Below are 25,390 nucleotides of genomic sequence, written 5' to 3' on the forward strand. Positions count from 1 at the left end.
AAAGGTTTCCTGAGCCTTCAAAATGGTCTCTCAGTTTGGTTCTCTAGTCTACACAATCATGGGGAAGACTGCTGATCGGACAGTTGTCCAGAAGACAATCATTGACACCCTTCACAAGAAGGGCAAGCCACAAACATTCATTGCCAAAGAAGCTGGCTGTTCACAGAGTGCTGTATCCAAGCATGTTAACAGAAAGTTGAGTGGAAGGAAAAAGTGTGGAAAGAAAAACCAACCGAGAGAACCGCAGCCTTATTAATATTATTGTCAAGCAAAAACGATTCAAGAATTTGAGTCAACTTCACAAGGAATGGACTGAGGATGGGTTCAAGGCATCAAGAGCCACCACACACAGACGTGTCAAGGAATTTGCTGAAACAGACAACGTCAGAGGCGTCTTAACTGTGCTAAGGAGAAGAAGAACTGGACTTTTGCCCAATGGTCCAAAGTCCTCTTTTCAGATGAGAGCAAGTTTTGTATTTCATTTGGAAACCAAGGTCCTAGAGTCTGGAGGAAGGTGAAGCTCCTAGCCCAAGTTGCTTGAAGTCCAATGTTAAGTTTCCATAGTCTGTGATGATTTGGGGTGCAATGTCATCTGCTGGTGTTGGTCGATTGTGTTTTTTGAAAACCAAAGTCACTGAACCCGTTTACCAAGAAATGTTTGAGCACTTCATACTTCCTTCTGCTGACCAGCTTTTTGAAGATGCTGATTTCATTTTCCAGCAGGATTTGGCACCTGCCCACACTGCCAAAAGCACTAAAAGTTGGTTGAATTACCATGGTGTTGGTGTGCTTGACTAGCCAGGAAAACTCACCAGACCTGAACCCCATAGAGAATCTATGAGACCAGAAAATGCAAATGAACTGAAGGCCACCGTCAAAGAAACCTGGGCTTCCATACCACCTCAGCAGTGCCACAAACTGATCACCTCCATGCCACGCTGAATTGAGACTGTAATTAAAGCAAAAGGAGCCCCTACCAAGTATTGAGTACATGTACAATAAATGAATATACTTTCTAGAAGGCCAACAATTCACTCAAAAGGTTTTTATTGGTCTTCTGAAGTATTCGAATTTGTTGAGATTGGGAATTGTTGGGTTTTTTGTAAAATGTGAGCCAAAATCATCCCAATGAAAAGAACCAAGGACTTAAAACTACTTCAATCTGCATGCATTGAATTTATATAATACATGAGTTTCACAATTTGATTTGAATTACTGAAATAAATAAACTTTTCCACAACATTCTAATTTATTGAGATTCACCTGTATGTTCATCCAGTTTTGGGCCTGTGATAACAGTGGAAGGAGTTTCTCAAGAGCATCCTTTAAACATTGTCTGCTTGGTTTGGTTTCTACCCCGTGATTAGTTTAAGTGAATATCATAAATTTATCAATTTATTCTCACTTCATTAGTTTCTAGGGCACCGTACGGAGGGACGGGGGAGAGAAGATGTATGCCTCCTTAGAGAGTAAAAATGCAATTTCACAGTCAGCTTACACTGAGATACTTTACACAACAATAGAGTGGAAAAAAAGGCAGGAGGCCACTTGAACACTGCAGTCTGTTATCAGACACTAGAGACAGGAGTCTTGGAGGAATAAAATGCTTGTTGGAGAGTGCTAAATCTCGTTAAACACCGCTAGTTAAACCACCAAAAAAAAAAAAAAACAGATGTCCAAATGTGATTTGGCCAAAAGAGATAGCGTACTGTCCTGTGTTAACTTCAAAAAACATTTGAACATCCTCCATTGCCCAAAACTGATCAAATCGCTGAGATAGTATGTCATGTTTAGATGGGAAACAAAAGAAAATATCAGTTTTGGAAGATAAGCTGAATTTAAATTCATAAATAAATATTTTTAGCTGGCACGTTGTGCACATTGAGACACATTTACACAGAGACTTGAACATACATAAAGACAGCCATTTCACAGTGAAGCAGATCACAATAATGAAGGAATCAAAGCATCATTTATTAAAGCAGCTTCCACTCAGTCGTGCTGGAACGCTCTCTTACATACACACGCTGAGAAGGCAAAGACATGACAGGGGCTGATAAATTCTTCCCGCTTCATTACCCCCAGTCTTTCAGAGTGTAGCATAAGTCCACATCAAAATCAGCAACCGGATAATCAAACAAAGGCTCAAGCACTGTTTAAAAGGACTAAGGAAAATAGATTAATTTGGACAATTATCCTTTTCTTGCTTGAAATTAGTGGAGTTTTGGCACATCTAAAAAAATTAAGTGGAATCTCTTTTTCACTTCACCAATAAGTACACCTAATAAAAGGGATAGTTGACTTTAAGATGGAAATTGTCATCATTTGCTCACCCTCATGTCCTTCTAAACTGTGTCCTGTTATACAGATAACTTTTTTTATATGTATTGTGTGTAATAAGTTTTATAGTTAAATTGTATATATTTACTCGTTTTTACATCAGATCCCAAAATCCCATATCCATGTGTACCGCAAAATAATGGCAAGAAAATGTATCTTCCTCTCTAGTTCTGTTCCAAGCTGCATGCTAAAACCCATACAACACAAAGAGTATCTTGATTTCTGAACAAATGCCGATTCAAGGCTTTCAAATGCTTTCAGAATACTGAATAAACTCCTGACTCACTTACAGAACTGCATTTTCATTTTCATTTTCAGTGTAGGCCATCTCAAAATAAAGTTGTATATTTTTACAACAGTAGTGATCACAGTGTGTCAAGTTTCAAAAATAAATTGGTCTGTTTAACTTGTGAACTGTAAAGTATTCTTAAGATAACGTAATATTATAAAACAAGCTATTTAAGTCATTATTGCTTACAAATCAAATATGCAGGTTGGACATCAATAGCATCAAATGTCATTGGTTCTTGCATGTAATGACATCAATCCTGAGCCATAAGTGATTTGCATGAATGATTTGAGAGCAAAAAAATTATTTACATTTCAATTTATTCTTCACAAAAAGTTGTACGGCTTCACAGAATATAGTGACTAAATCATATGGACTACTTTAATACTTGTAATAATGTTTTATCTCTGACATTATGCCGTCATTGTGAACTACTATGGATTACAAAAAAAAAAAAACAGCTGAAAGACGATTCTCTAAAAAAGAAAAAAAAAACATTATACAGGGTTGGAACTTAAGGGTGAGTATATGATGACAATTTTCTTTTTTGGGGTGAACTATGCCTTTAAAATTGGATTTATTGGATTATTTATTGGATTATTCAGAGCACAATTGTCAATTTCTGAACTAACAATGAAATTGACAATGAATGACATATACTGGCTTCAGTCATAGATCCATATAGGGCTTGTTTAACCCTCCCTGTGCTGATTAGAGTTGTCCAGAATTATAACTCTGAATTTGAGTGCCAACACATTTTGTCCCATTGCAGAATCAGAGTTTGCTGTTCTTCTGGAATTGTGACACCAGTCCCATCACCTGCTCCGAAGCCTTGACGACTTTATTCTGCAGGTAGGTGGCGCTATTAGTGCTGGTCTCTTCTAAAAAGTAGCGATAATTAACCATTATGCCGCAAGAGCTGGCGATCCCTCTTGGGCTTGTGTCCGCTTGCCAGTTCAGCCTCCACATGGTGGCGCCGTTCTGAAGATGGAAGTTGGCCACAGGATTTAGGGCGTAGCCCCGCCGTTTCTCTCCGTACAGATACCAGGCGCAGAGCCGCATTAGGGCAGGTTCCAGAGCACGGATCAGGCGGTCGGAGCGGATCCACTCGCTGGTGCTGATGAGCCTGCGCAGGGCCTCCAGGGCCGGGGCACCAGGGGCGGCTCCAGTCACATCCTCCACCTCCATCCACTCCTGCTCAGACAGAAGCTCTATGGCACGTCCCTCCTTCCTGTGCTGTCCGAGAGCCCCTTGTAGCCATGAGGAGAAGCCAGGGATGGGAGACAGACTGGAGAACTGGGCAATGTGAGGAAATTCACTCTGCACAGAAAGGTAAACACAGACAGTTAACTCTCAAATGCATATCTATACCAAAACACACACACATTATATATATATATATGTCGTATATGTTTTACAATAAAATGAGTATTTATTATAACAAAATAGCTACAATACAGTTATTCTGAGTACAGTAAATACAGTACAGCTCTAATTGGATCCCAAAATATGTACCTTGAAATAACGGCAAGAAAACACATCTTTCTGTTGAGTTGTGTATGTGAGCAGCATATTAAAAAAAACAACAACAGAAGGAGTGTCTGGATTCATGGACTAATGACTCTTATGAGCAGATTTTAAGCAAATGACTCTTACGAACTGACAAACTAATGAATGACTCTCAACCTCATTAATTACACATTCAAATCAGACAGTTTTTGCATTGAATGAGTTCTGAATGTGAACATGTCTTGTGAAACTTGAATTAGGATCTGTTTTACTGACTGGTTGTTCACATAATAATAAAAAAAAAAAAAAGTATTTTATCTTTTTGTCAACGATACAGTAAAAACACTGAACAATGTGAAATATTGATACAATTAAAAAACTATTTTCTATTTTTATATATGTAAAAAATATATTACTGTTATTAGAAGAAAAAGATAATTTTCAGCTGCTATTCTAGTCTTCAGTGTCACGTGATTATTAATCATTTTAATATGCTGATTTGCTGCAAAAAAAAACATTTCTTATTATCAATGTTGAAAACAGTGAATATTTTGTGTAAACCTTGATATTTTTATATAAAATACCTATATCCTCTCTCCGTAGACTTCTTTTTCTCTTTATTTTTTATCCTCCATCCACACTCCATTTGTACTAATTTAAAAACCATGCTGAACAAGTCCACCGTGTCTCTTTCTCTTCCCCCACAAGGACATAGACACGCTCATTTTCTCTCCCTCTTCTGCCCACATTCAACAAGAAGAAAGCACTGAACAAACCAAATGTGTCAGACTGGTCCCCAAAGGAGCCGAGATTTTAAGTCCTCCACATCTCAAGTCCATCACACTTCCCTCTCGCTCTCATTCTTCGCCGTGCATCATTCCTTCAGACAGACAGCAGTGAAGGAAGATTAAGCCTGTCCAAGGGTCACTTTTCATTCATCAACTCAATTTTCTGTAAAACATCAGTCAGCAGGTTTAAAGCTACAGAGAGCGAGAATGGAGCGTAAGGACGAGAAGAGAGTGAATGTAAGACAGAAAGCGAGTGCAAAAGAGCCCCATGAGGATTCTGCTGAAAGACAAGCATACCCTCCTCACATTCTCCTAAATCACACTGTGATCTTTCTCCACTTCTTTTTTTTTCCGTCTATCATCCATCCATCATGCCAATTGTCCCCTTGTGGCATGGCAAGTCACCTTTACTCTTTCTTCAGCAGAAGTATGACCTCAGACTCTAACAGGTACTTTATACTTTCTTCAAACTACATAAAGTTTTACAAACAGCTTTAACTTCTCACAGATTTAATCAGTCAACAATAATTACAAAGTTGTTAATCTTGGCATGTAACTCATCTCATATGAACATGAAACTGCCAATGTATAAGTCTATTTATAAAAGTAGTAGCAATAACCTCAGTAACAATACTACAGCAACAATGGTGTTTTTTTGTAAGGGTCATATGAATATTTATGGACCAAGATGAAGAGAATTTGTTTCAAAGGAAACCAAGTGCGCTGCATGTGCACAGACACTTCAGAAACTAATTCAAATACAAACCCAGAGCATCGACATGCACAATTTGCATGAAATTATATCTATCAACTGTCCATTTCCACTCAAATGATGCCTTCAATCTCTCATCTGGGGAAATCAGCTCTCTGAGAACCGCAGCCCTTCACAGAGAGCTCTTTATTAGGGTTAACCTCTATTACACAAACAGCCATCCAGCACTTTGTTTCACCAACATTCCCACTGAAGCAAAACTCATCTAAATCTCTAGACCAGAGTGCCTCTCGTTTCTTTTCCATTTAATTTAGCCTTCATCTAGTAAAGAGGCAAGAGCTCTGTGGCATGCCATGTGTCCCTCCTTCTTTATGTAATTGAGGGTGACAGCTCAAATTGTATTAGCTTCCCTGCTTTTTCTCTCTTCCAGCTAGAAATGTGCTAAATGTGGGGCAAATATATTAATGGTGCAGATTTTAGGTACAATTTCTATTTTGTGTTTAAATAATTAATTAAATTGCATATTAGTTTTTGTTTACAAAATACCAAACCAGGGCCAGCAGGCAAAAGTTGGTCAGTGATGACCTTTGATATCACAAGAGAAGGGTTGCAAAAACAGAGAAAATGTTTTATTTGTTATCTTTGGAAAAAAAGAAAAAAATACAAATAATATAGGTGTTGAAAATCCTACTTTTTTCCTAGCATTTATTATTTATCCATTGTATGCAATAATTCTTCAAACAGCTGTGTTGAACATCACTTTTTTTATTCATTTTCTCATTCATTTACCCACCTGCAGTTCTCGGACCACCCTCTTGATGAGGTAATTTCCAAGCTCCACCCCCTGCAATCCAGCCTGAGTGGAGGAGATGGAGTAGAAGATGGCCGCATTGATCTTGTTCACATCCTCATCCGTGTCTAGAGTGGAAAACTCTCTTACAATTCCCTGGGAAAATAAGAGGTGCATGGTAAATTAATAAACTCATTGGAGGCGCTGGCAGAATCAGTGTGCTGTTTTGGTGCATTTTTACTGCCTGTCTTATTCCACAACTGTCTCCTTGCATATATTTCTGATCGTAGCAGGTTTGCACAAGGATGCTCTCTCCCTTCATGAACCCAATAATATGTTTACACTCAGTTTGACCATAAATTATTCCTTGTGATGAATAACAAATGTGATTTCCATTTGCATTTACCTGGATATTATTTGCTATGTCTTCAGTTAAGGCAACGTGCAGCACCACGAGTGGTTCTCCAGGCATGGAGGCGTGGGTGAAAGCGTAACATCTCCGGTATGGCCCCACTCTGCGCTTGATATCCGTCCAGTTCCGCACAGGATGGACTGCCTCGTACCTGTAGGTTTAAACAAACAGACAACAACAAAAACAGGCTCAACTGGGAAGGCAAATAAAAAGGAAACGTTTACACATATAAGAGAGATCTTACTGGCTGATCTTCTGAAGGATCTCGCATGGGGACTGCCAAGTGATTCTTTCGAGTCGGAGTAACCCAACGGAGAACCATTCTGACAGAAGACCCTTCAGGTTGCTGTTCAGATCCTAACATGCCAAGATATACAAACACAAGAAGAACAGCACTGAAGAATGTGAAGTGTACACACAGTTCATCACTAGAATACACATATAGCATATAGTCATGTATTTGTTATATAAGTTCTGAAAGTGGTCATATTTAGGGTCTGAAAGTTGTTATTATTATTTTAAATGCACTTTGTAAATCATGAGACCCTGAACCAGTGTTATTTTACTATTATATATATTTGCTATCATAGTTTTGTTATGGTACGGTTTTAGTTTTATTAATTTCTAGTTAGTAATTACAGTGTTCCAACTTAGTTGAATTTGTCAAGTTTTTCATATTTAAATTTAATTTTATTATTTTTATTAATATTTCATATGCTTTTTATTAACAAAAAAAATAGATTTTCATAGTTTTGTTTTATAATAATATCCCTAAACTAGTCAATTTAATCTCAAAAGGACTTCTTTCATATTTAAGACTCAAATTAAAAAGATTCATTCACATTTTAAAACTTGCCATAGAAAGCATTGATACAATATTTTAAACTGGTCTCTGATGTCCCCAGTGTGTGTATGTGAATGTTTATTTCAAAATACCCACAGATATTTTTTTATAGTGTGTTGAAATTGCCACTTTTAGGTTATGAGCCGAAACGCGCAGTTTTTTGTGTTTGTCCACTTTAAATGAAAATGAGCTGCTGCTCCCACATTCCTTTTCAGACTAGTGTGGATCTCAGTGTTGCCAAGTCCATGGTTTTAAGCGACCCCAAAGCTAATTTTACCAGGGTAATTCCACCAATAGCATTTATTTTACCCCACCGGCATGTGATTTTTACTGGGGAATCCCCCTCAAAAGTTTGGAGTAGCAATTGGGCTGGTTTTGTTGTGAAAACCTGGTAAACGGAGCTTCAAGAGCTCATGAGTGATGCTTAACGTCACTTTATAGGCTGGTGTTTCCACACTGCGGCCACACAACTGTGTTCAAACACCATATAAAATAGATTTTTACATTCTATGACACCTTTCATTTTTTCTTCCAAACACACATTTTTCGATTTTCTATATATGCTATGCAAGTTAAGTTAAAATTAAAACAAAATATTTTAAACAGCTTCTTTTTTTCATAAATCCAACAGAAACTTGTTATAAATTACATTAAAAGTTAAGGATGGTTATACATTGTTCAGTTAAAAAAACTGAACTGAACCACCCGGAATGGTGGTTCCCAATGTAAAATTTCTTCCAGTCTGCGCACGCTCAGACCATTTATGATAACTAAGCTGCCGAAATTGTTCATTCAGAAATCATCCCATTATTGCGAAGAGGTTATTTACATACAGTCTTAAAAGTAGAGCGGCAAAGGCAGTCTGTTTAATCCTAAGGGTCAAAGAGAGGGTTAACTAAAGCATGTGCAAAAAACCTTGACTAATATTATAAATGGACTTCAGGGGAAAAATAATGCAGCGCAAAAGTGTGGAACACAGCCGGTTTAATATTATAATTCATGTGTAATACCTACCAATTTTCAAGAATAGTTCCCAGTACAGCTGCGCTCATAATGGTGCCCAATTATAAAGTGTGCAGCTTCCGTCGAGGGAATTCATATTTCACAGCCACTTTCACAGATCGTGTGAAACCATCTCACAGTTGTTGCCATTTCATCTGTACAGTACACAATACTTTCAGCGGAGTCTCAATTTCTTCTCCGGCTCTTAGCGTCTGTTTATTTGCTCTGGTGGTGTTCTCATTAGGTCGCTGAGATTTGTGTTAGCCTCCATACGAGGACGCTGAAAGATTTCTGTGGTAAACACAGCTCCATTTCATCGAAGAGCTGTTGCTTCCCACATGAGATATGGTTCTGCACTCTCCCTCGAGGGTCAGATTTCTTTCATAATGGTGATGAGCAACACAACATGCATACAAATATCTGGATCTATTCGCCGGGGCACTCACACAAAGTGGCTTTTACACTAGCCTGTCCCACAGATGCATGTGCTTAAAAGAATTGTGGGGCTGTCAATCAAACATCCACGTCGGCCATCTGTACGTGCTTTGGCTTCATCTATAGGTAGTACACGTAAAATCTGACCTTATTGTAGCACTTTCAGCTGTGCCTGCAAGCAAAAAGATCTCGAATTACCATTTCTCGGGCACGCTTTTCCCAATAAACCCGCTCGCTTATATCAGAATTCATAAATTTGTCACTAAGTGATGCATTTGTATGTGGAAAATAACCAGGGGGTGACGAGGTAAAGGTGTCGGAGGCTCCCAATAGCTCAAAACAATCTAACAAAGTTGGGATTGTAATGCTGCCTGAAAACAGGATGGATGTTCAGGGAAAGCAAGGCGATCAGGGACTAAACTGGCAATGCAGTCTACGTCATTTCGCTTTTCTGTCTATCTCAGCTTTACTCAGAGTGCAGTCCTCAGCCTATGGCCGGCCCAGGAGTCACCGTTCCACTTAACTTTAAACTTATCAAATCCTCTCTGGACTGGGAAATTACTTCTAAGCATTTATTTGGCGTTTTACCTTAAAATTCAGGGCAGCCGAAAGCATTTGAAATTCTTCAACCGAAAGAGTTTTGTATTTGCTTACACGGCTGAATTTACTCTAGGGCCAAGCGTGCATAAGTGGAATCCAACTTTGATATGTGTCATTGACTGCAGGCCACAACTTTCAAAAGCGCTGCGCTGTTTAGACCTCTTTTTATTTTCTTGTGTGCATCAGAGAGGGGAAGATATCTAACTCACGCTAAACTATAAACTTCAAGGCAGATACAGAGATTGCAAATGATTAAATCCCACTCTAGTGTGCGAAAAACATTTGCCACGCTAAAAACTTGAGAGGGCAGAGAACATTTGCCCACCTAAGTATCTCAGTCATGGATAAAAATATATATATAAATAAGTATGTTTAAAAGTTTTTTATATGCATTATTCCATTTTTGATTTATACTTTGCTTTCATTTTTTTATTTTGTGCAATATCTTTTTCTTGCGTTTTTACATTTTGGTTAAATTATTATTCTTTTTATTTGTTTATTTGTGACTGTAACACTTTTGGCCGAGCATTAATCCCATAATAGATTGCAGAATTTGCTCTTCACAAAAGGAGAAAGAATGTCAAGGACATGTCCCTGAAAGTGGGCTTTTGACATTCTCTGATTTTACTGACATGAAAGAAAAGTGAACAAGGAAGGCGCATATGGAAGAAACCTGACATTAAAGCAATTCTCACATGTTCATACATAAAAATTAAAGCCTGTCTTGAACATTTGAGAAAACACCGCTTTGTAAAATATGCTGCAAAAAATATACAAAAATGGTTTGCAGAGATAGTCCATCCAAAAAAAAAATAAAAATACATTCCCACAAAATGTACTCGGTCTCTTCTTGTTCTAAACCTGTGTGACTTTCTTTTGTGGAACGTAAATATATTTGGAAAGAATTAATAATTTAGTGTTAATTTTTGGAATTCTTGATCTAGAACTTTGAAAGTTCAAACACTTTTTTTCATTAATAAATAGTATTTAAGTATTTAAATGTACATTTACACCAATTAAAGGATTAACAGTGTAAACACTTAAATTATTATCACAAATGTAGCTCAGCAAAATATGCTAAAAAATGATAGAAGTGGCTTATTAGTTTTTTGATTTTCACTTCATGTAAAACACAGTGTAATCAATATTACAACAATGTATATAGCCATTGTAAACATTTAACATTTTGTCTGGATTCTAGTCCAGAATTTTCTACTTTAAAAGGCTTTGAATACAACTTGTTTCAAATGCTTCAGAGAGCAGATCTCCCCTGCTAATATAAATCTCTAATGTAAATCTCAAAACTAATGGACTGAGGAAATGTAAATGTCTTAAGGCACCCAATGTAACTTGCAGAGGACATGTCAGGGAAGTCAACCTAAATTGCTCATAGAAAACCACTCTTAGCTCTTGGTGATTGTCCATTATAATACAGACTTGGAGGAGTTTGGCTGACAATGTGTGTTTATTGATTATATATCAAGAAATGCACCTGGTCAAAAATGTGAACTGACGTTTCTTTGGGATCTTGCATGAGAGCTTGTGAGAGTTTAGGATGTGCGAATACATTTTTTTGCAAAGCTCAGCATCTTAGTTGTTCTCTGTCTTCACTGATTATTGTCGTTTTAACTTTGCTCTCGTCTGAGCATGCAATTGTAACTAATCTAAGCAATTGGGAAACTGCTTAGGGAAACTGAAAAACGATCTTACCCTGCAACTATCTGCAAATTTCAACCAATTGTCACTAGCTCATAGACATATTAATGATATATCAATGTCACACAATCTTTTCTGATAGGGCTCAGTGGGCTGGAAGTGTGCCAGATGGTCTCTCTGAAGCGTTCCTTAGGGATATGCTGTTAAGCAATATTATTACGGAGAGAGAAGCACAGGACGCAACCACTGAGAGCTGTGCTCTAACACTCACTAACTATTAAAAAGACTTATTAAAATTAAATTAAATTTATGCATTTAGCAGACGCTTTTATCCAAAGCGACTTACAGTGCATTCAGGCTATACAATTTTACCTTATCATGTGTTCCCGGGGAATCGAACCCCCAACCTTGCGCTTCATAGCACAATGCTCTACCACTTGAGCTACAGAAACATATTTACAATGCAAAAAAAAAATATATATATCAATATATGGAATAAAAAAAAAAATCACCTGTTCAAGTCCACAATAAATGTTGACTTGTTAAGTCTCATTACTAAAACAGCAGATCAGATCATCCCTGCTACCATGAAGACCAAAGAGCTGCCCAGGAACTTTGGGATAAAGTTACCAAAAAAAAAAAAAAAAACACACAGTAGGCTATAAAAAGACTGTCAAAAGTTGGAAAACTTTCTAAGAATCCCAGTGAAGTCCTTCGTAACAAAATGGGGGGAAATCACTGGAGCTGAGATTGACTTGTCTTCAAAATAATCATCAGGACAAGGTGCTATGCAAGTGACCACCATGCTATCTACAACACTAACATCTCTTTGACTGAAATGGAGAAATCTGCCTAGAGTTCAATGATTTCTTTGCACTTCATAGAGCTAGACCAACTGTAGCTCACTTTTGAAAAATAAAGATGGTGCCACAACTGAAGTTTGCTAGGTACCGCGAGACAAAAGCAGAAATATTTTTTTAATATTATTACTTTTTTTTGGTGTGGTGAGACCTATTTGGCCTGAAAACACTTAGGAAAAGAAGAGATATCTAAAATTCTGCTGAATTGAACTTAAACTTGGTAAATGTGAAAAATTGAGCTGAAAGCATAATCAAATTAGCCAAAATATACAACACAAAAGCATGCAAAAGGATTAAATTTTAAGCGTTAAAACGACAAACATTCCAATACTCCAGACTTTTGCAGGCATAAAAATGAATACAATTCCTAACAGCAAATTATTTTTTGATTTCTAAATAATTCATAAAAAGAAAATCATGTTCTCCAACAGATGAAAAATCAGTTTGACCAAATTTAGAGGAGTTATAAGGCACTGTAGGCTTTGTATGTACAACAGACAAGTTTCCATGATATCAAGGCCTAAATTAAAATTGCATGCCATAAATTCATGTGTATATCTGGCACCACAACATTACAAACTGTGTCACAGCTGAAGCCTGTGACGTTCATTAATGTGGGACAAAGGTCGTTTGGCTCCAAACACAACAAACCATGCGAAATCAGAGAGCACCCGGATCTAAAGTAGGGGAAAGGGCACATCACAAGTTGGCATGCCATGTCATAACCAAAGCCAATGTTACAAATGCATATTCACTGAAACCATTGGAAAAAACAGAAGGTCATGTGGAGATGATGCTGCTATTTCTACAAATATGTCATGTTTTCAAATAATTAGATATTTATTGTACAAAATGATGGAAACATCGAGTTCTTCAAAGAGTCATAAGGTAAAAAGAACATTTATGATAGTCATAACCTGGGGACACCATTTTTTATATGTTCACTAAAATCTATATCAATCTATCTATAGTTTTGTTTTTTGTTTTTTCAACATGCTTGATCATAAAGCCACAGAATTCCGCTATGGGATGATAATTAAGGTAACTTTTTATTTCACAATTTTTACTTTTTTTCTGAGGGGGAAAAACTGAACATAATTATTCAATATTTACTCAAAATATTTACTTTACTTTTCTGATTTTACATTTCGCAGTTCAGTTCTTTTTTCTGCCACAAAATTAAAAATAAAAAGGTAATTGTGACTTATAATTCTGACTTTTTCCATGCAACTGCAAGTTTATATCTCACAATGTAGACTTGTAATTTAGAATTGTAATTTTATATATTTTAGTTATATCCATATTTTATATAAATATGTTCATAAGGGCACTCTTTTTCTTGGAATCACCCAAAAACTAATACATTTGACATCTACATTTCATAAAGGATAACAATAAAATGACGTGTATTTACCCTCATATGTGGGCTGTCAGTAATTTTTGAGGACGCTAACTCGATGAGATCTGCCCTGAGGTCCACCAGGAACTTCACCCCGCCCTGAACCCTGCTGATGTGCGTGAGCAGCTGTCGGTAGCGGGGTGTTAAACTGTACCGTAACCTGTCCTCCACCTGCAGGATGGTGGCCACATCCCGCACTTGAGTGTCCAGCAACTTCGCAGCCAAATCCGAAGCCCATCTGTGATCTACCCCGAAATCATAAGACAACTTCTCGAGAAACTCCAGTTTTTGATCTTTCTCTAAACTTTTGTAGAAATTCATGAACTCCAGACTGTTGGATTCAGGTGGAGGTGGAGACTTGTCTCTCATCTCATAGCTGGGAAATGGGGCCACTGTTTTTTTCAGGATCTCCTCCATGCTGTTGTGCCATGCGATGGAAGAACATAGATACATGTTTCTGAACTCCCACACTCTGAGTCTCTGGACCGTTTTTAACACTGCCCTGTGTCGATAATACTTTAGCAAAGAGCGCGCGGCTGTACTTAAGTGGAAAGGCGTCATTGCGCGCCTGACAAATACGAACCAAAATAAACCTTGTACATAATGTTGCGCTTCACATCCACTTCCGGGGTCTCTTAAAGGAACCGCGCACTGAATGTCAAATGCGTCACACCACACTACACAGCGCAATTTAGTCAAAAACAATGAAAGATGTTCACACAAGCTCAGAAATATGAAGTAAGCTTTTAAAAAGTTGTTAATTAATACTAAATTAATATATTAATATTAGTCGGGGAAGTCGTGGCCTAATGGTTAGAGGGTTGGACTCCCAATCGAAGGGTTGTGAGTTCTAGTCTTGGGCCGGACGGAAATGTGGTTGGGGGGAGTGCATGTAGTTCTCTCTCCACCTTCAATACCACGACTTAGGTGCCCTTGAGCAAGGCATCGAACCCCCAACTGCTCCCCGGGTGCCGCAGCATAAATGGCTGCCCACTGCTCCGGGTGTGTGCTCACAGTGTGTGTGTGTGTTCACTGCTCTGTGTGTGTGCATTTCGGATGGGTTAAATGCAGAGCACAAATTCTGAGTATGGGTCACCATACTTGGCTGAATCTCACTTCACACTTTTTTAAATGGTAGGGAATGGTAGGTGCCTTAGTAAAAGTATTTTAGTAAAAGAGAAAATGTGTATAAAATATGTAAATAAATAAGTTCTATCAGTGTATGCAATTAAGTCATAAAACTGCATGTATTATACAACTGGATATTTTACATTAGGTTTCTCTTCTGGAAATGTATGCAAATTCATTTATATTTAATTACATTATTCCATTTGCATATTTAATCATTTCAGAAACTTGTAAACAAAACATTTGTCTTATTGTACTCTGATTAAACATTATGGATAAACATTACCCATTCATTCATATGGTGATATCTTAGAAATATTAAAATTTGTGTGTATAAATTAATTAGTAAACTTATTTGGTGAAGTTTATGAACATATTAAGACATCTACTTTGCACATGGGCTGCCTTCAGTGAAATCTGAATTGAATGCATTCAACAGTGAATTCAGTTGAATTGTTGGCATTGACTTTTAGGGACGGCAGAAGGCTCCAACTCTGTGAAAGCTCGAGGCTCGAGTGATGATGCATATGTGTGAGTACAGCTGTTAGGAAAATTACAACACACCACTAGGCCCTTTATAGATCACAAACAAATGCATTTTCAATTGCATCACATCCTCAAACACTTGTCCAATTGTACAGTAGGTAAAAGAAGCCCTTGATCTCGACTTACTTCCATCTGTAATTGTGCCTTGTTAGCAAACACTCCATTCAAACCCACCATCACCCCTAATGCATCTGTGAATTCTGTATATGAGTATACAAGTGAGCTAAATATTTGTTATTCAGCTGAGAATAAGCATGATTTAATGGCAACACAAACAACAGCTGCACATTATTATACACAGCGCTGCACTTTGCAGCAGGAAACGCCTTTCGTGTTACTGCGAAAGATGGCGACAAATTGAGCCTCCCAAACAAATGATGTGCACCAGAAATCGTAAATCTAACCAAGTGTGAAGTGAGCGCCAAAGAGCTTGCATTCATTATTCAGAGAGTTATACTCCATCTTCTTTATGAATAAATTATTTTACTTTGATATCTAATGCATTATAAGGGCACACTAACGCCGGGGACATCCATCCGTTTCTGGCATTTGTAATTACGCTGATGAAAGACTTAGACACCTGTAAGTGTTGCTGACAGCAGCCTGTTGTGAGGAGGCCTGCTGGCAGACTGTCACACACTCCAGTGAAGGGAGATGTTTATTTGTAAAGCGATAATATGGATTCAGAACTCTTCAGCACTAATGGGCTTTTTATGTTTCTCCTCGTCTCATCTATTCCCACCCCTCCTTCTTTTTTTTCTCATAGGTTTGCCTCATATTCCTCTAATAATTTTTTCCTCTTCCTTTTTTGTTCCTCCGTAGAGTAAAGCTCAAGTAAAAGAAAGCAAAGGCCAAAGGCAAGGTGAAGCCTCAGCATGAAGGAAAAGGGGAAACACACAGGAAGGTAGTTTTTCAATGTCACCATTAATTTTCTTTCGTCGTGCCCCTGGGATTCTGTCTTCAAGTCTGGCTTAATTAAGAGGCCCTGTTAGCTTTGCTCTAAAGGAATATTTATGCAGACATATCATTCAGAGCCTGTTTCGTACTGTAGGTTACAGAGGCCCAAATATAACAAGAACAGACTGCTACACGGAGCATAACCTAAAAGCATTTAGTCAGCGAGCAATCAAGCCTGTGATCGCGATTCATAGGTTATGAAAACCTTGATGTAACAAGAATACACTGTTACACAGAGCGAAGCAAACAGTGCAGTCTTCCCTCTTCAGGGCGGCTGCACAAAAACACTCATCATCTGTGAACGATAGTAATAGTATTTTGCCATTATGCAAGTCTGTTCTCTAATGCATCCTACTTCTTGCCATGCTGATATTTTTGTAGTGGAATATGATTCTCCTTGACAGCTTCGAGCTCCGGTTTGGCCGGAGTGATCTAGATGGCTTTCCCTGATAGTAAGCCATTGATTAGACTTGGCTTCCCTGTGGTGTGTCAAACCCACAAATACTGTAGCCCTACTTTCCCCTGCACCTTTACATTAGCATAATACAGCTTCTAAAGCTTCTTCATCTCTTTGATATTTCCATGTATATTGTCTCTTTTTGTTTATTACCTGCCAACCATCTTAATACAGTGTTTTACTGGTACTCCTAGAGTGGGATAATTAAAATTTCAAATTAAAAATGGTTTCCACTAAAATATTAGTCAGCACAAGTCTTTTTAACATTGATAAGAATAAATGTTTCTTGAGCACCAAATCGGCATATTAGAATGATGTGTGAAGGAGCGTGTGACACTAAAGACTGGAGTAATGGCTCCTGAAAATTCAGGAATTAATTAAGTACATTTTAAAATATAATGAAATAGAAAGCAGCTCTTTTTATTAGTAGTGCTATTTCACAATATTCCTGTTCAAACTGTATTTTTGCAAACATAAATGCAGCTTTGGTGAGCAAGAAACTATAAAAATCATACCAACCACAATCTTTTGGGATATTTACTTGCACACAAATATACATTCATAACATACATTTTTTTTAAATTATATATTTCATTTAATTCTTAAACGTTTGAGAAAAGCAGTACAAAAGTTTCCATCAGATGTTTGTTATATTCTTTATTTCAGATGAAAACACCTAAAGAGGAAAGCATGGACAAAAGCATGTAAAACACTGACAGAGGATACAGCAATGACATGTCACATGACATGGAATTTTTGCTAGCAAGGACTGCACATAGTTTCACAGATTCAGGCTTTTGATTTAGAGAAATGGCATCAGCAGCCAGAAGCTGCACTTGGAAATGAGTTTTAATCCATTTACTATTCAAATATGCAATCATACTTTTTTTTTTTTTTTTTTTTTTCTTGACTTTGGAGTTGATGAAAATTAATTCTGATGATTTGAATGTGCGCAGTTCTGGACAATATCCATTCCAATTTTCTCGCTACGTTGGCTGTCTTTCAGAAAATTAATTTATTTATTGGAAAGAAACCTGTGGCATGTCAGAAAAGTAATACGTTTAAGGCCTTCAGATCAGACTGGGTGGGAGGGGGTCCTGGGGTGGAATGGATTGGAGCCTGAGGCATAAATCTGCGCAAGTAAACATTTAACATGAATTGATATTTCATACACAGAAATACATTTCATATATACGATTTTTATATATAAAAGCTGGACCATCTAATATCTTTCAATGACTGTTTCTGTCTCAGATAAGATAAGAACAGTACATCTCTAATCAGCGACTTTGACAATCAGGCGCTTTGTAAATCAACTCCTGCTGGTGATTGCAGGTGGGAGGTTGATTTACACGGCAGAGGTCAGATACTAAAACTGCTGAAGGTGTCCGAGTGTTCTTTTACACTTAAACTCTCCCTGAAAGTTCTCTGCTGAACTGAACCATTTGTTATGGTAATTGTAATGAACTGATTTGGTCTGCTCACCTCCCGCCACATCTGAATCATGCTTTATGGAAATAGAAGCTTGTCTCTCGCTGTAATTATCCTTGGGCATAATTACTGTAATTATATAATTATCATCAGTGGCCATTAAGCATTATTGTGTAATCACCATAATTTAGTCATTGTCATTGGTCAGTGTATATTTGTCCTTTTGGGGCGGGTGGGGGTGTTTAGACTGAAGTTCTTAAAGCTTTTAAATGTGTTTTTGGCTGTTTGTCTTTTTTAGCTCTCAGGTGAATGTGAAGGAAGATCCAGACTTTGTAACAAAAGAGAAAGGGAAAAAGAGGAAAAGAGGAAAAGAAAGGCAGATAACATGGGTGGTCCCTCTTCTGAAGCGCCTTTGTAAGTGCTTATTTTTTTCTAGGCGTTGCAAAGAATGAATCAGTGGGGTAAGCTGTGCCACTTTTTACTTAGGGGTATAAATCACCCCATAACTTACTCACCTTAATATAATTCTAATCCTGTATGATTTACTATCACAAAAGGAGATGTTAAGCTAAATCTCAAGGTTGCTTTTTGTCTCTACAGTAAAGGTTGAAGGTATCAATGACAGCTCACCATTTACTTTCATTATAGGGAAAAGAGGAGCTTGAATATTTAATAATTTATGATCTTTAGTCAAATAAATAACATTGTTTTGTACATTAGAGGTTCACCAACATACATGATCTACATTTTATTCCTGAATAAATGTGCTTTTAAATGTAAAATGAAATTTTCTCCTATGATGACGAAGCTGAATTTTCAGCAGACATTACTCCAGTCCTCACTGTCACAAGATCCTTTATAAATCGTTGTAATATACTGATTTGGTGCTCTAAAAAGGGATGCTTTACATGAAATTCAAATGTCTTTGAAAGGCCAAAGAAGAAGAAGAAAGTTGCAGAAAATGGACAAGGAAACACAGCAACAGCAAAGAAGAAAAATGTGGGCTTTACCCAGAATGCATTAGCGGTACATTGATTATAGAGGGAAGAACTGAGTGACAGAGCGCTCACTGAAATCCTAGTTATTTGGGAATTTGAAAACCAAAAATCTTGCGAAAGGCAACGTTGAGATAAGGCATAGTCAGAAAGTTTGGAGATACTGTATGTCAGCAAATCTTGCATTAACTGTAATTCTATACCATACAGGGTTGATTTTATATGAATTTCTTCACTGCATGTTAGCACTTTCCATTTTTTCTTCCAACAATCCAACTGCAGGTCAACAGCAACTTCACAGTCACCCTCCAATTTGATGGATTTAAAAGACCAATGTCGCAAAATCAATTGCCTGTGCTGAAAAGCCATCACTTTGTTCAACAACTGTTGCTCTCTACCGGTGATAGTAATTTTATTTCTGCCGAAAGCAGTTTTGGAGAACATTTCTCTCTTGCAGAGCCAAAAATCCAAAATTTTGTTTTTGGTGTACTGTGAAAAGATGCAGTCTACACTGCTCCTCAAGACTTTATTCTAGTCTGGTGTTGTCTGTTTTCCTACTGCAGACTAGAATTAGTTGCACTTCAATTTCTTATAGTTTTAGTCATATCTTTGGAAAAGTAAATGTTTTGTGTCTCATGTGGATCCACCAACATCTCAGTGAGAAAAGCTTTTTATTTGAATAGCAAAATGCCATTTGTCACTATTGTATTCCTCCATTGTAACTAAAAATAAGTGTTTAGAGATATTATACCCTGCAAGTTTTACCTCAAAAACTCTAAACTTGCAGACAAATTATTAACAGCAATAAGGCACTTTTAATCATGTATTTGCACATATCCTGTTTTGACAGTTTCACAGTTCTTAGTAGAGTGTTAATCTCCCTGTCAGCGTAATATTGTGCCAAAAGTTTATTTCAAGTTGTTATGTAGATGATATGTTCAATTAAAATGTAAAAAAATAAAAATGATAATATTAATAATAACTATAATAATAAAAGGAAATTCTGGCTTCAGCTTAAACATTTAAATTGAACTGAGATGTTTTGAAAAGCAGCCATTTTAAATCTTATTTTCAGTATACTGGAGGTTACTAGCACATAGAGAGAAACATATTGAAATATGGAAAGTCTCACTCCTCCTCAGGTGACTGTGAGTCCAGCATTGCTTGTTTTTAATTGGCCGCTTTTTGGGGATAAAGAATTGCAACTCCTGCAAATTGAAGACACTATTCACAAAATGTGCAAAAAATTACCCCCTTTTCCCTTTCAAAGGTGTTAAAGAGGAAGGAGGCAGTTCTGTCTCCACTAAGAAGAATAAAAAAACAAGGAAGAGATCGAGGCAGGCAGGGCTTTCAAGATAAAGAAGAGGAAGAGATGGAGATGTTAGGCTCTCTGCATGCATCTTCATGTCTGTACAGAAGAGAGACACCTTTTAGCCCAGAGGTTTTGTTTGTCTATTTTCTACTTATCTTGACTTCTTGACTCTTTCACAGTAGGGTTGTGATGGTGAGGAAATTTTCCCACCGGTTAATCGACGTATGACAACACCGATAATACCGGTATCACTGTGGGGGAGAGGGGGTTCCTTCTTTTCCTTGCTTTCCTTTGCTTTTTAATAGCTTGTGAAAGTGGCGTGGGCATTTTACATTCCCTTTCAAATAGCGGCAATTCGGTGTAAAGCAATTGTTCATTTTTAGTTTGTCAGAGTTTTCCCTCTTTTCCTCACTTTCATTCACTTTTAAAATGCTTAAAAGCGCCGTGCGCATTTTACTTTCACTTTCGAATTAGCGGCAATCTGGTGTCAATTTCTTAAATGCAACAACAAAATACAACGCCAAACTCACTTTAGCCTTTATATAAAATAGAACCTTAATTAACAAATACAATCAATACAAACAAATAAAAATACACCTTGCTATAATATAATATAAAATAAAAAATAACTTACATAAAGTTTAAATAGCTATACAAAACTGTAAATAAGAAAAGTTAAAATTTTATTAGCAAAACATATAAGAAAGCTTGGAGGCAAGGCATACACTGTGATGTCAAATAAAATAAATAAAGTAAAGTTTTAATAAAGTAAAATCAGTCAACACTTCCAACATCACCTTAGATGAATGAGAAACGTCAACAGGCTTTTCCAAAATACTGCCAAACAGGTGCCTTTGCATTACCTCTCTGGTCTGTCTCACCTCACTCTTGTCAGTCAGCTCAACTCACTCTCTTCACTGTATAAATTAAATCTGATCTGTGATGCCACTGTCGTTCAGCACGCTGCAATGAGCAGCCCTGTTACATTTTTAACTTTAGTGACTGTTCTTTTACTTAACTAAATCATTTTTATTTCTATAAATAAATAATCAAATAAATTTCTATAAATAATCAAAATAACGGTGGGGGTTGGTGCCACAGTGCGCAAGTGACATAACTGGTGTTGCAGCTTAACAACAGTATCACCGTCAGCACTGTCTATCACGGCAAGCCTAATTCACATGTAGGAAGAAGAGAAGTATGAGGATGGAATAAAATGGAAGTTTCTAGAACACAAAGGGCCGTACTTCCCTTCCAAGTATCAATCCAGATGATGTCAAGTTTTACTATAACGGTACATATTAAGACATTATAAAGATCTAGTTGTGTCTGTGTTACTGATGCATCACATTAATTGTTTCATTGGTCAGTGCTGTTCCCTTAAATTTTTCTCGGTTTGGGCATGCAGCTCAACTCAAGGTTGACCTGTTCTTCTGCTGGTGTCAGGCGTGCTCTATAGAGCACAGGAAGAGTCTTTAATCTCTTTGCTAAACTTTAAGGTCAGCTTCCTCTATTAATATCCACTCTGCCATTTACCGTATAGAGACGTGTTTCTTAAACTATAAGTGCGTTTTGGAAGGCCCAAGCCATTAATCTTGGTAGAATAAACCAGAGGGGGAAGTATTTGGATTTTGTAACTCTCTGAGTCTCTGAACGGAAAGCTATAAATGCAGTTTTGATAATATTTGTCCTAGGCCAAGATTCTCTGTGATGCATTTACAGTCCTATTTTGCTGTGTGAGCTGTTGTGTCCTGTGGGAACAAGAGTCTTACGCATCTTAAGATGGTTATAAAATCCTTCAACAATCTTCTGTAGTAGATCTCTGCAAACAATACCTTGTTTATGTATGTTTGACTCTTATGCTTTATGTTCTTTTGTCTTAGGAGGAAATAAGCTAATAAATAGATGTACTAATGTTTATCTACGTAATTTTCAGAAACAAACTTTTAGTCATTAGAATACACTATTAGGAATAGTGTACACTAATTACTTGCATGCAATAAGTGCTTTCGACATGAATGAAATCTCAGATCATTCAGCTTCCGAAGGAGATATGTGATGTTTTTTTTTCTCGACATAATCGAAAGAGTGAATTTTCTTTTAGCTCCTTGCAAACAATGAAACGTTGAAAAAGAAAGTCACTAGAATAACGAATCACTACATTTGTGAATGACTAATCAATGTAAATTTAGAAACGAATTGAGTTTTGAATTGAATGAAAAAATAAGCCAGTAATTCTTTTGATATTATGGATGATTGCTAATCAAATTCTAATCAATTTAGTCAAAAAATAATATATAGGTTTTTTTTTTGATCTTCTGAAGATTCATGTAACAACATTATTAAATGTATTATTAATGTGGCGATAAAACAAAAGTAGCAAACAATCAGAAGTTATTGGTTCTATCCATAGATGGATTCTGACATTTGTGCATTGAACTCAGAAATTAATTTTTGATTAGAAATTATGACATCAATAAAAACATGTAAAAACTGAAACCTACGCACAGACTTGTAGTTAAAAATAAGGGTGCATTTTAATTTCACGTTGATTTTATATATCAATGTCAATATATTAACATTAGATGACCATCAAATCATCTACTGCATGTTTATATAACATACTTAATTAATGGTACGTACTTTGTCTTTGACCCAACACACACGTAGCTGGTTGTTAGCTGGTTGCTTTATTCGTCATTAGAGAATGTAAATATGTTCTGTTTTGTTGTAGGAAAGCCAGCGAAGCTCAGCCTACCAAGTAAGGAAGTGGCTCTATTCTTGCTCAGATGCTGGATCACGAATACACCACAAAAGATGTCTTCCACACAAACTTCTTTATGGACTGGAGGAAGGGAAACCTCTCCAACACTTGTAAGCCCAGCTGAATCTTTAACCATAGCTTTTACAGTTACATGTTTGTGGAGGCTCTAGGAGGGATGGGTGTCAGGTTATGAGTACGAAACTGTTATGAAGCTTACAGCATCCCAGAAGGCCTCGGGGCATATCATGCAGAATTAATTTTGTGCTGCTTAGTGCTCAATGCTCTTGAAAACACGATTTGTGTAAAGGCATTGATATGCTAATCCAGACAACTCGCTTCCCGCATATGAACAAATCCAATTTAACTGTTTTATTATAACACGGAAGCCCCTGCTCGCTTCACTGAGCACAGTCCCCGCCCCGTGCCTGACTGTCAATCTCGAGAATGAGCGAGAGAGGAATTCAAGTGATGAGACACCAGCTCTTTTTATTATAGTGCTTTGGTAAAGTGTGTTTTTGTGTCAACCTGTTTGTTGCTCGCTGTTTTCTCCAGGGTGATATGCAGCGTAGCGGGTGCAACAAACACTAGTTTTAAAATGTTAATTTAGACGTGTCATGACCATTTGACACATTTAGTACTTATTAATGAAGACTAAACTTCAGAATACCATTGAGGGCTCAGTGGAGAATGAATTTCTTGTGTTTCGATATATGGCTGGCCACAGTTGTGCCCACATTCGTTGACTGTGCAGTGTAGACAGCAATTAGAAAAACAAGGTCAGTGAAAAGTGTGCTGGGAGGGGGAAGGCGTGTTTATGTGCTTCTTAGCATTTGGTAATTACTGCACATTAGAGACCCGCCAGAACTGGGCGCCACAGGACGTAATCAGAGAGCAGCTTAACTCGTAACTAGATACAAAACTGTTTTTAGGATAAGTACAAATGCAAGTATAGAATTCATCATTGATTGCTTTTTCGTAGTGATGGCTTCAACTAGGGAAGCAACAATTGAAATTCTAGCCAGGACAGATTTTCTTTTCAGTTATGTTGACAAATGTCTGATATATATATATATATATATATATATATATATATATATATATATATATATATATATATATATATATATATATATATATATATATATATATATATATATAGATAGATAGATAGATAGATAGATAGATATAGATATATATACTTTACATTATTATGTACAGTATGAAAGATGAATAAAGTATTTGGACTTACTGCATCTGACATGTTGTTTCTATCACATGACCTACCAGCATCAGTTGCCTTGTTTGTCTGCCATGTGTAATACCTTTCCGTGACCTCATGAGATAGGAAACTGTCCATTTAATTCAGAATCTGGGTGGAAGTAGCAAGTTATCTGGTTTTGCCTACTTTTTTATTTTATTTTTACTTTTACATAGTGAAAGCACTCTGAATGTCTTAGCAGTCACATATTAATTCCCTCTTAACCCTAAACATTTTAGCAGTCTGGTAGTGAGTTTTACATGGGCAAGATCACTTGAGGGTTGCCATATCTACGAAAAACATAACTAGCCCAAAACTAACTTATTAACCCTATTTCAAATTTAAAACTTCAAAATACCACTCCCGTACCTTAATATGTACAGTCACTGTTATGTGTTATACACAATTTAAGCTTCCCTATATAGTAGCAATCATAACAGAACTCAAAAGAAACTTAAAGGCTCCCTACCAATGCCAGTCCCTAACAAAACTTATCAATATCAAGCGCAGTTTTATCACTGGTAGAATATAAAATTAATAAAATATTTCAAGTAGAATACAATTTATGCAATATATCAAATCTTTAAACCACTGGAAGAAAAATCTAACCACGGCAACAGTTTCAAAGTTAACTGAAGAAAATGGGCTACTTTTTTCCCCATTTGTTTTCACAGAAATGACCTTTTACCTTTAAATACAGTGAGACATTTCTTGATTGCCAGTTCGTTGTGCCGTTTAGTAAATCTGATTTATTCAACGGTATAGAGTCATGGATCATGCTGTGCTCTTGTGCGTTGGAATTGATTTGTGGGTCTGTGATGATTGAGAGCCTGTTCATGTGCCATTTTTTTGGCCCTTCTCTCACTTTCCCTCTTATTTTACTCTTTTCCTCGCCTCTGGGCTGGG

At 37.0% G+C, this 25,390-nt stretch overlaps 1 protein-coding gene and 1 pseudogene across 1 annotated transcript; one reads left to right on the top strand and one right to left on the bottom strand.

Moving 5' to 3' along the window:
• Positions 1-1,953: 1,953 nt before the first annotated feature.
• LOC127933835 (malonyl-CoA decarboxylase, mitochondrial) lies at positions 1,954-14,270 on the bottom strand. Its single transcript, XM_052530849.1, has 5 exons — positions 13,652-14,270; positions 7,085-7,197; positions 6,835-6,991; positions 6,432-6,584; positions 1,954-3,949 (listed from the first exon to the last, which is right to left on the bottom strand). Exons 1-5 carry the CDS (start codon positions 14,195-14,197, stop codon positions 3,404-3,406), a joined length of 1,515 nt encoding a protein of 504 aa, XP_052386809.1. The 5' UTR covers positions 14,198-14,270; the 3' UTR covers positions 1,954-3,403.
• Positions 14,271-16,185: 1,915 nt separating this feature from the next.
• Positions 16,186-25,390, top strand: part of LOC127934096 (DNA topoisomerase 1-like) — a 31,960-nt pseudogene continuing 22,755 nt past the window's right edge.

The sequence above is a fragment of the Carassius gibelio genome, chromosome A18, assembly GCF_023724105.1.
Source record: "Carassius gibelio isolate Cgi1373 ecotype wild population from Czech Republic chromosome A18, carGib1.2-hapl.c, whole genome shotgun sequence".
In the NCBI taxonomy this organism is placed as follows: Eukaryota; Metazoa; Chordata; class Actinopteri; order Cypriniformes; family Cyprinidae; genus Carassius; species Carassius gibelio.

What these genes read in the sequence shown, in the direction of transcription:
- LOC127933835 (XM_052530849.1), bottom strand. Translation starts at nt 14,197, where the DNA reads ATGACGCCTTTCCACTTAAGTACAGCCGCGCGCTCTTTGCTAAAGTAT. An exon ending in CTGACAGCCCACATATGAGG is followed by an intron (nt 7,198 to 13,651) that starts GTAAATACACGT and finishes TTGGCATGTTAG; the next exon opens with GATCTGAACAGCAACCTGAA. An exon ending in ATCCTTCAGAAGATCAGCCA is followed by an intron (nt 6,992 to 7,084) that starts GTAAGATCTCTC and finishes TTAAACCTACAG; the next exon opens with GTACGAGGCAGTCCATCCTG.